We start from the raw sequence: 12,195 nt of genomic DNA on the forward strand, positions 1-12,195 counted from the left end.
TGCTACTGTGATTCCTGAAATGCAGAGCCTGTTGCAGAGTATTGTTCTTATCTGAAATTATAATTACTTTTGTTACATTGTTTGCTACCTCAGCTGGTCAGCTAGTCTCTTAATAAAACTTATTTTCTCAAAATGTATGTTAGCCAGCAAACTTAGCAATGTTATGAATACACCCCCAATCTGTTTAGGACATCAGGATACAATTTGGATACTATCCATTGAATGTGGAATTGGGCTTCCCGGGAAAATGTTGTCCGAGGTTGCAACAGTAACCAAGGGGGACAGGGCTTAGCGAAGGGTCAATTGTGCACCAATATTGAATTTTAAAAGCCTGTTATAGTAAATAAAGAGCAACATGGACAATTCAATCATATTTTTAGATGAATAAAGACTTGCTAAGGTGCCAAAACATGTTTTATATGAAGTAGAACATGTTCTCTTTATGACAGAATGTTAAAATCAGGTGAAATCAAAAGTTACACTTCTCCAAATTGGTGGAACGACCCATGAGCTCTAGGCTTTAACCTCAGTTAGAGTCACATACAACACACTGTGATGGTTTTCTGGTTATGCCTCTTCTCTCCTGTCCTTCAACCCTCTTTTCTATTCCCCTACTTTTATCTGTCCTCTGATTTCTCCCCATTTCCAACCTTCTCTTCCTCCACTTTTGCACTCTTCATATTCACCTCATGTCTTCTCTCTTTTATATATGCTCTCTCAACTCTCCTCCCTCTACGTTTCTCCCTCTTTCCCTCTCTATGGCCTTGCTCCCAGCTCAGTCTGGATAGCAAAAGACACACTGGTGCCACTTGGCCACTAAATACACACAGAGCCCTGTTTCAGGGCCACTGAGTGCCAGCGTCTGTTTCAAGGGGCCAATAGTCATGCCAACCGGGCCTTGGCACAAGACATAACAGTTTGCTGATGACACAACAGTGGTAGGCCTGATTATCAACAAGAACGAGACAGCCTACAGGGAGAAGGTGAAAGCCCTGGCGGAGGGGTGCAAGGATAATAACCTCTCTGTCAACATCAACAAAACAAAGGAGCTGATCATGGACTTCAGAAATGCAGCAGAGAGTGCACGCCCCCATCCACATCGACGGGGCTGCAGTGGAGAGGGTGAAAGCTTCAAGCTCCTCGGCTTGCACGTCACTGATGACCTGAAATGGTCCATTCACACAGACGGTGTAGTGAAGAAGTCGCTTGGCCCATAAGACCCTCACAAACTTCTACAGATGCACCATTGAGGGTATCTTGTCAGGCTGTATCACTGCCTGGTACTGCAATTGCACCGTCTGCAACCGCAGGGCTGTCCAGACAGTGTTGCGGTCAGCCCAAAGCATCCCCTGGGCCACACTTCCTGCCTTCCATTACTCTACAGCAACCAGTGTCACAGGAAGGCCAAGAAGATCATCAAGAACCTCAGCCACCCGAGCCATGGAGTGTTCACCCCGCTACCATCTAGAAGGCAGAGAAAGTTCAGGTGCATCAAAGCTTGAACCGAGAGACAGCTTCTATCTTCAGGCCATCAGACTGTTAAATAGTCACTATTAGCCGGCCTCCAACCAATAACTTGCCCTAAACCTTAATCACTGTTACTAGCCGGCTACCACCTGGTGCTCTACCCTACACATTAGAGACTGATGCTGCCCTATGTACATAGAGACATAGCATACTGTTCTACCCACTTCACATATATACTGAACAAAAAAGTAAAACGCAACATGTAAAGTGTTGGCCCCATGTTTCATGAGCTGAAATAAAAGATCCCCGAAATGTTCCATATGCACAAAAAGCTTATCTCTCAAATGTTTTGCACAAATTTGTTTATATCCCTGTTAGTGAGCATTTCTCCTTTGCCAAGATAATACATCCACCTGACAGATGTAGCATATTAAACAGCATGATCATTACACCTTGTGCTGGGGACAATAAAAGGTCACTCTAAAATGTGCAGTTTTGTCACACAACACAATGCCACCGATGTCTCAAGTTTTGAGGGAGCGTGCAATTTGCATGCTGACTGCAGCAATGGCCACAAGAGCTGTTGCCAGAGAATTGGATGTTTATTTCTCTACCATAAGCCGCATCTAACGTCGTTTTTGAGAATTTGGCAGTACGTCCAACCAGCTTCACAACCGCAAACCATGTGTATGGCGTTGTGTGGGCGAGCGGTTTGCTAATGTCAACATTGTGAACAGAGTGCCTCATGGTGTCTGTGGGGTTATGGTATGGGCATAAGCTACGGACAACGAACACAATTGCATTTTATTGATTGCAATTTTAATGCACAGAGATAAAGTGACGAGATCCTGAGGACCATTGTCGTGACATTCATACGCTGCCATCACCTCATGTTTCGGCATGATAATGCACGGCCCCATGTCACAATGATCTTTAAACAATTTCTGGAAGCTGAAAAGGGCCCAGTTGTACCATGGCCTGCATACTCACCAGGCATGTCGCCCGCTGAGCATGTTTGGGATGCTCTGGATCGATGTGTATGACAGCCTGTTCCAGTTCCCACCAATATTCAGCAACTTCGTACAGCCAGTGAAAAGGAGTGGGCCAAAATAGGCCACAATCAACAGCCTAGTCAGCTCTATGTGAAGGATATGTGTCAAATGGTGGTCACACCAGATACTCACTGGTTCTGATTCACGATCAACTTTTTTTTATGCACAGTATCTGTGACCAACAGATTAATGTTGACTGTATTGACTGTATTCCCAGTCATGTGAAATCCATAAATTTCCTTAAATCAATCAAATTTACTTTTAAAGCCTTTTTTACATCAGCAGGTCTATCACATTCAAGAATAAGACCCAGGTGCAGATAGTGTTGAAATAACAAAAGTTTATTATTCGAACAGGGGCAGGCAAAAGGGCAGGTCAAGGGCAGGCAGAGGTCAGTAATCCAGATAGGTACAGGACGGCAGTCAGGGTCAGGGCAGGCAGGAATGGTGTACACCGGGAAACAAGAAAACAGGAACTATAGCAAAGACAGGAGCAAGGGGAAAAACGCTGGTAGGCTTGACGAACAAAATGAACTGGCAACAGACAAACAGAGAACACAGGTATAAATACACAGGGGATAATGGGGAAGATGGGTGACACCTGGAGGGGGGGTGTGGAGACAATCACAAAGACAGGTGAAACAGATCAGGGATTGACAGGGTCAAATAATAATAATCACAGTGGTTTTAGATGGTGCAACAGGTCAGCACCTCAGGAGTAAATGTCAGTAGTCTTTTCATAGCCGATCCTTCAGAGTTAGACAAGCTGGTGCAGTAGAAAGAGAGAGTCGAAAACAAAACAGCATGTCCGGGAAAAGATACAGTAGCACGTCCGGTGAACAGGTCAGGGTTCCATAGCCACAGGCAGAACAGTTGAAACTGGATCAGCAGCATGACCAGGTGGACTGGGGACAGCAAAGAGTCATCTGGCAAGGTAATCCTGAGGCATGGTCCTAGGGCTCAGGGCCTCCGAGAGAAGAGAGAAAGCGAGAGAGAGAGAGAATTAGAGGGAGCATACCTAAATTCACACAGTACACTGGATAAGACAGGAGAAATACTCTAGATATAACAGACTGAACCTATTCCCCCGACACATAAATACTGGAGGCTGAAAAAGGAGGGGTCGGGAGAACTGTATCTCAGTAAAATCTTTGAAATTCTTGCATGTTGCATTTGGATTTTTGTTTAGCATATTCTGTATTCTACTCATTGTTCATCCTGTATAACTATTGCTGTAAACATTTTCTATTCGTATATTATACAACGGGTGGGTCTAATCCTGAATGCTGATTGGTAAAAACTGCATTCCAGCCGGTGTCTATTCCACAAGTTATCACTGACTAAATCTATGCTGTTAAAATGCCTATTTACTCTGTTCCATCTGCGCAATCCACTGTCTCATCAACCCAGCCAGGCAATTTATAGAGTTGATCTCTACCCACTATAAAAAGCATCTAGACATTATCTCACATTTCTTTTAGACTAACATTTAGTTTTCAACAGTGGATGTTTGTATAAACCTTGCTGTCTGTCTCTCCTTCATTTGCAACATTGTTTCAATATTCAAATTCGATATCCAGCTGTCCCATAGTAATGAACGTGTTGGGAGTCGGAATGAAACATACAGCTTTTCTCAGCCAGTAGAACACATGAATCAGCATTATTTGTATGGATTTATACAAAGAACTATCAATAGAAAACAGGTAAAACTAAAAGAAGTGCAGATAGTTTGCAGTCTTTCCAGCTTCAGTTTCAAATGATTATGCTAGCTATGTTGTTGCCCAGCTCCTCTGAACAACAGTGTCCTGACAAGAAAAAATAATTTTCTATGCCAGGTGAAATTGCGCATCATTAGCTCGTTATTAGCTCCACAGATGACTCTATCTCAAATCGGACTCCACACTGCCCTTGGACACCCACCTGGACAAAAGGAACACCTTTGTGAGAATGCTGTTAACTACAGCTCAGCGTTCAACACCTTAGTGCCCACAAATCTTATCACTAAGCTAAGGACCCTGGGACTAAACACCTCCCTCTGCAACTGGATCCTGGACTACCTAACGGGCCACCCCCAGGTGGTAAGGGTAGGCAACAACACATTTGTCATGCTGATCCTCAACACGGGGGCCCCTCACGGGTGCGAGCTTAGTCCCCTCCTGTACTACCTGTTCACCCACGACTGCGTGGCCAAGTATGACTCCAACGCTATCACTAAGTTTGCTGATGACATAACGGTGGTAGACCTCATCACCGACAACGGTGAGACAGCCTATATGGAGGAAGTTAGAGGCCTGACAGTGTAGATTCAGGACAACAACCTCTCCCTCAACGTGATCAAGACAAAGTTGATGATTGTGGACTACAGGAAAAGGAGGGCCGAACAGGCCCCCATTCACATTGACGGGGCTGTAGTGGAGCAGGTCGAGAATTTCAAATTCCTTGGTGCCCACATCACCAATAAGCTATCATGGTCTAAACACACCAAAAAAGTTGCGAGGGCATGACAACAGCTTTTCCCCCTCAGGAGACTGAAAAGATTTGCCATGGGTCCCCAGATCCTCAAAAAGTTCTACAGCTGCACCATCGAGAGTATGGTTGCATCACTGCCTGGTATGGCAACTGCTCGGCATCCAACCTTAAGGTGCTAGAGGGTAGCGCGTACGGCCCAGTACATCACCAGGGCCAAGCTTCCTGCCACCCAGGTTCTATATAGTCGGCGGTGTCAGAAGAATTGTCAAAGACTCCAGTTACCCAAGTCATAGACTGTTCTCTCTGCTACCACATGGCTAGTTGTACCGGAGCACCAAGTCTAGGTCCAAAAGGCTCCTTGACAGCTTATATCCCCAAGCCGTAAGACTGCTGAACAATTAATCACATTTCCACGGGTACTATTTATATTGACACTCCCCCCTCCCCCTTTGTTTTTACACTGCTGCTACTGGCTGTTTATTATCTATGCATAGTTACTTTACCCCTACCTACATGTACAAATAACCTTGACTAACCTGTACATTGACTCGGTAACGTTCTTATCCTGTCTTGTCCCTTGCGGCTAACTTACAACCACGTAAAAGAGTGTAGCCAGAAAGTACTGGTACCCCCTGAATAAAGTCTCATTATTCTTATTTTTTATATTCTTCATTTGTTTTACTTTAGTTTATTTAGTAAGTATTTTCTTAACTCTATTTTCTTAACTGCAGTGTTGGTTAAGGGCTTGTATGTAAGCACTTCACTGTAAGGTCTACCCACACCTGTTGTATTTGGCGCATGTGACAAATACAATTTGATTTAATTTGTTATGGATGTATCGAAATAAATATCACTAGAAAACCGCTTAAACAAATGCAAATGCAGCTAATTCCTTGCTTTCTGGCTGCACTCTTTGACATAACTGTAAGTTATTCGTAGTTGGCTAGTTAGCAAGCATGGGATAAGATCGTTGCCAGCCAATATGGCAATGGAATATTTAGAACGACTGGGTCGCGTCCATAGATACAGAACGAAGACTGAATGACTGGGTCGCGTCTCTGGCAACCGAACCAATAGATCAAACAACCAGCCGGCTTGGGTAGCAACCCCAGATTTGTGTCGGTACTATATCTTGTGGAAGGATGAAACAGAATAAATTCATCAAAATAACATTAATAAAAATGTAAATTATTATTTGAATATGTTGGTAACCCATTGTATAAAAGTGATAATGCCCTTGAAGCAGGTGTTTGGAGGATATATTGACTTAGTCTCCGGCCTAACAACACCTGTGCCAATATATCCTCCAAACACCAGCTTCTCAGGCATTATCACTTAACTGTCCATACTTTCTATACACACCATTATTTATATATACTCTAATATTGCTCGTTCTGATATTTATTCATTTTCATTTGGGGGATTTGTTTGTATTGTTTTGTACTGCTATGTATTGTTGGAGCTAGTCTGTTGGAGCTAGACTGTTGGAGCTAGACTGTTGGAGCTAGTCTGTTGGAGCTAGACTGTTGGAGCTAGTCTGTTGGAGCTAGACTGTTGGAGCTAGACTGTTGGAGCTAGACTGTTGGAGCTAGTCTGTTGGAGCTAGTCTGTTGGAGCTAGACTGTTGGAGCTAGTCTGTTGGAGCTAGTCTGTTGGAGCTAGACTGTTGAAGCTAGTCTCTTGGAGCTAGTCTGTTGGAGCTAGTCTGTTGGAGCTAGACTGTTGGAGCTAGTCTCTTGGAGCTAGTCTCTTGGAGCTAGTCTGTTGGAGCTAGTCTCTTGGAGCTAGTCTGTTGGAGCTAGTCTGTTGGAGCTAGTCTCTTGGAGCTAGTCTGTTGGAGCTAGTCTCTTGGAGCTAGTCTCTTGGAGCTAGTCTGTTGGAGCTAGACTGTTGGAGCTAGTCTCTTGGAGCTAGTCTGTTGGAGCTAGACTGTTGGAGCTAGACTGTTGGAGCTAGTCTGTTGGAGCTAGTCTGTTGGAGCTAGACTGTTGGAGCTAGTCTGTTGGAGCTAGACTGTTGGAGCTAGACTGTTGGAGCTAGTCTGTTGGAGCTAGTCTGTTGGAGCTAGACTGTTGGAGCTAGACTGTTGGAGCTAGTCTGTTGGAGCTAGACTGTTGGAGCTAGACTGTTGGAGCTAGACTGTTGGAGCTAGACACACAAGCATTTAGCTGCACCTGCGACAACATCTGCAAATATGTGTATGCAACCAATGAAATGTAATTTGATTTGAATAGTGGCACTGTAAGGGTGACGCTCCTAAAACCTTGTTTGTGTACGTGTGTGGGGACCAGGGTTATTTGAGCTTTTTATGAAGTGTATTTCATCAGCCTTCACTCTCAATTACCCTGTTCTCTGTGGCACTTTCCCGCTCTCCCTTTCGTTTTTACTCTCTCTCGTTCTCTCCGCTTCAGTGTGATCGGTGACGGTCATCTTTGGTCACAGTCTGGTTGTGGTAGTGGCACTGTCAGGGGTCTTATTTCATGGTGTTCACACACACACACACACACACACACACACACACACACACACACACACACACACACACACACACACACACACACACACACACACACACACACACACACACACACACACACACACAGAGAGAGAAACACTCCTCGCAGAGTAAAGATGAGGGAATGGTTTTACATGCTCACCAGTTCGAGTGGTGAGCCTGCCGCATGAAGCAAATTGTTGACTCGTGTTGTGACTGAGTGATGGAGAGCAGAACCAATCAGAAATACTTTTGGCATTTGTGTCCTGCCACTCTAATCTCTAGTTCAGTATGTCATTCTGGGCAGAAGTTAGGGGTTGAAAAATAATGCATTCATGTGTTGGAACAGACAACATGTCTCCAAAAGATACTCATGGTTCATCATCATTGCTTGTAAAAGGTTCACCTTTTTATCATTTCAATGCCCAATGTTTGACTCTGCCTTCTGACATTCATCAAGATGCACGTTCAACAATAGTGGACTAATAGTGGTCATGAATGAAATACAATGTTCATGTGATTTGGGATGTTAGTTTGAAGTGACTCAGAAGTAACGTTGAATTTGAACTGTAGTATGAATGTTGATGTGTGATATGAGTTTATGTCAGAGAGAGGATTAAAGTTATGCCCCAGAATTTTATCCTTTCAGCCAGTAGTTTTGAAAGTGATACTTGAGCCAAAACAGGTCCTCGTTTTTTTGTGTACAGTGTCATGATGATACGTTTTCGAATTTAATTTGCATACTATTTTACAAATTTGTACCCCTTTTTCGTGATATCAATTGGTAGTTACATTCTTGTTCCATCGCTGCAACTCCCGTACGGATACGGGAGAGGCGAAGGTTGAGAGCCATACTTCCCCCAAAACACAACCCTGCCAAGCCGCACTGCTTCTTGACACACTGCTTACTTAACCCGGAAGCCAGATACACCAATGCGTTGAACTGGCGACCGTGTCAGCGTGCATGTGCCCGGGCCCGCCACAGGAGTTGCTAAAACGCGATGGGACAAGGACATCCCGGACGGCCAAACCCTCCCCTAACCCGGACGACACTGGGCAAATTGTGCACCGCCTCAAGGGTCTCCAGGTCGCGGCCGGCTGTGACATATCCTGGGTATGAACCTGGGTCTGTAGTGATGCTGTGCCTTAAACCGCTGTGCCACTCGTGAGGCCCCAGACTGAATATTTAAGTGGTGATGCAATGCTCTGGGGTTATTGAGGAGCTTATCATCATGGTTCCTGTGGCTGTCTGCTAATTGGCAGGTTGATTTCCTGGTCCTTGATTACAGCTAGCTCGGGTGTATTCAGCTGAAGAAGGGAAATAGAGATGATGGTGTGTGTGTGTGTCAGTTCCCTGAAGGTCTACCATATTTCACTGTTGAGACATTTCTGAATAGAGTGAAGGCAAGTAATCGCTTAGTGCTATGTAATGGTTGTATGCCAAGCCAAAGGACAGGGAACGGCATAGAGAGAGTATGCCCAGGAGACTGACACAGTGAAGCAGGTTTAATCTGTGATCAGAGAGAGGGAACACAGCAGGTTTCCTCCAGGAGAGGGGGTCGATGCAGTTCCTCTATCCGATCAGAGTGAGCCCTGCCTTTGCCTGGAACTCTGGGACTCTGGTTCTATGCTGGATTCTCCATGCTGAGGTAGCAGATGTGTACTGGCACGCTAATGACGTGCTAGTGCAGTTGCCCAACGGATGGTCACCTGTCCTGAGATATAAGAAGTCAAGTGTCACTCACAAAGTGAGATTGGAGAATTCATCCTGGGTAGGCACATTCCATCATTCCAACATGTTAACATTCCAAGAGGTTAACATCCCATCATTCTAACATTCTTCAACCCTGCCACATGCTGCAACCTGACTTTGCTGTAACCTAGCAACCATGGAAGGATGAGGGTTCAGTAGAACACAGCCAGAGTTCCAGCTGGTGTTCGTTTATGTGTGTGTCGATATATGTGTATGTCCAGCTCCTTAGTCTTCTTGTTAGCCTGTGCGTAATGAATGTGTATGTTAACATGTGTGTGTTGAGGTAATGGATAAGCTTAGTGGAAATGAGTGCTTCCTGCAGCGAAGATTAATATCAACCATACATTCGTCTCTAATTACCACGGCAGGGCACACTCATGCACGCAATTACACACGTACACACACCACACACACGAAAACACAAACTGAGACACACACACACACACCAAATGCCTGCCTTGACTAAGAACACACACAACTCCCTGCCATGCAATTGAATGGCAATTTACCTAGTGATTGCCAGTGTTGGGTTTGCATCTGTTATTTTCAGGAAATAAAATGAAAAAGAGGTCTTCCGACCTCAATGGGACTTCCTGGTCAAAATAAAAATAAACATTCAATTGTGTCCACTTTATCCACAGGATACAAGAACTGACTGTGATTAGGGACTTATAACTTGCTCCACCCAGCATTCTGTGACATCTACTTCCTTTTAGCCACAGTGGAGACTCATCTGTATCTGTTAACCTGCAATGAACTGTACATATGCTGTAGTTAACTTTCTCTGTCTCTGTCTCTCCCCCTGTGTCAGTGTTGAGTATAGGAGAAGGAGGCTTCTGGGAGGGCACGGTCAAGGGGAGAACAGGCTGGTTCCCTGCCGACTGTGTGGAGGAGGTTCAGATGAGACAGTACGACCCTCGGCTAGGTAATGACTGGAGAACACACACAGACAGCTCTGTAAAACACACACTCTCTCACTCTTCACAGTGTATATTTACTTTGGCTCGCTAGCGCTGTCCACGGTGCTGAACAGGCTGGTGAAACTATGGGTGCTGTCCAAGGTGCTGATTCAGCCATGTATGTACAATATTATGTGTGCTGACCTCTAATGTGTATACTGACTGCCGGGACACGCACACACACCAAAAACACACCTGAAGATGCTCATAATCACATGATGAATGAACCATCTATCTCACTTAGCCAGGTAGCCTATCGGTTAGAGCATTGGGCCAAATACCTGAGCTGACAAGGTGAAAACATCTGTTGAACTGCCTTTGGGTAAGGCACTTAATCCTGTTTTGCTCCTGGGGCGCCATACTACTGACCCTGTAAAACAACACATTTTACTGCACCTATCGGTGTATGTGACAATAAACAAGGACAACAGAGCCCATGGAAAAAGAAAACATGCTGCTTTGATTAATGTACTATCTATCTCTGCATGTTTAGATTGGTTTATGGGTAAACAGGTGGTGTGTTTATTGAACCATAAAGGTTCATGAACCTTCTCCATCACAGAGTGTGTGTTAAACAGGCTTTCTGAATCACACCGCAAGTCCCATTAGGAACCCACGGATGCAGCTCCTACCTACTGTGTAGAGCAGTGGGATGGGGAGAGGTGTTCTGGAAAGGAGTCTGAGGATGTGGCTAGGGAGGGTTTTGTGGAAATGGGTGGATGAGGAATGTCTCTCGTCTTTCCCCTCAATACCACTTGAGGAATCGTGTCCCCTGATGGGAGGGGTGAGGAGATATGGAGAGGAAGGAGGGGAGGGAGTGAAATAGTGATGGAGAAGAATGAGGGTGGATTCACTAAAAGACAGAGGAGAAGAGATGATGAAAAGGCAGCTCTCTGTCTCTGTTTTTTCTCCTCTCACTCCTGTGTTTCCTTATTCCCTCTCCTCTCTTGCTTCACCCCCCCCTCCTCTCTCTATGTTTCCCTCCTCCCTCCATCCAGTTCTCCTTCTCATTCCTTCTCCTTCATGTCTTTCCACTGGGTATTGAAGTACAGAAGCGTTATACTGTATGTTTTTCTTAGATTGTTGAATATTAACTCGACAAATGATTTTGGTGCAATAAATAAGTCCAGCTGAATAAATAATGCTGTGTAATTGTTGAAACTCAACAGTTGGTGATACACAGTTGTTTTGAAGGAGTTATATGTATCCCAGATGTTTCAATAGTGATGAAATAATAGGTAACATACTAGAGGACACACAAACTCAGAGACATAGACACAAGCACACACACACACACTCAGACAAACACCTCCACACACACATACCCTTGTCCACCTGAAGGTAAGCATTGAGGCTTCACTGACAGTCACGGCAGTATATCTCAGCTCAGTGAAGCAGGAAAGACAGCCCTGTCTACAATGATCTAACCCAAACAACACTGCTCTGTGTGTGTGTGTGTGTGTGTGTGTGTGGTTGTTTATTGACTCTCCTACAAATCAGTGTGTTTGAGAAAACTGACTGTGTTGCAGGCTCCCCTATCTACAAGCTCTCAGATTCTCACTGCAGAATTAGACGTTTTTCCACGTTTCTCCAAACGGCAAATTTAGTGTCTATAACTGGGATTGAACACGTGATCCTCCAAAATGGAGCTCGCGGATTATGCACATCCGCCACACCCATCCACAACACCCATCCACCACACCCATCCGCCACACCCATCCACAACACCCATCCGCCACACCCATCCACAACACCCTAACAAAACCCAAGCCAGCTTGATGGTAATAGCGCTCAGCGTTGCCCCTAGTGGCGACATCCTTTAGTTAGGCACACAGCTCCTGCATGAGCTCCAGACATTTTAGGCATGTTAGGCTCCCAGAAACAAATCTACGGTTAAGTTAATGCATTCATTCCGACTGGGTTAATAAAAGAGCTACGGTTTGGGATATAGAAAAAACTCTAGGCTTAACTTCAGGCATTAATTCCAATTGGTTAACAATTT

The 12,195-nt window shown here is 44.8% G+C and overlaps 1 protein-coding gene across 1 annotated transcript in view; it reads left to right on the forward strand.

Annotated features, from left to right (window-relative positions):
• Positions 1-12,195, forward strand: part of LOC109888870 (SH3 and multiple ankyrin repeat domains protein 3-like) — an 88,012-nt gene that overhangs the window by 22,662 nt on the left and 53,155 nt on the right. The window contains exon 2 of the mRNA XM_031822876.1: positions 10,046-10,159. Within this exon, the coding sequence (XP_031678736.1) occupies positions 10,046-10,159 (114 nt within the window). The remainder of the gene's footprint in view (positions 1-10,045; positions 10,160-12,195) is intronic.

The sequence above is a fragment of the Oncorhynchus kisutch genome, linkage group LG4 (assembly GCF_002021735.2).
Source record: "Oncorhynchus kisutch isolate 150728-3 linkage group LG4, Okis_V2, whole genome shotgun sequence".
Lineage (NCBI taxonomy): Eukaryota > Metazoa > Chordata > Actinopteri > Salmoniformes > Salmonidae > Oncorhynchus > Oncorhynchus kisutch.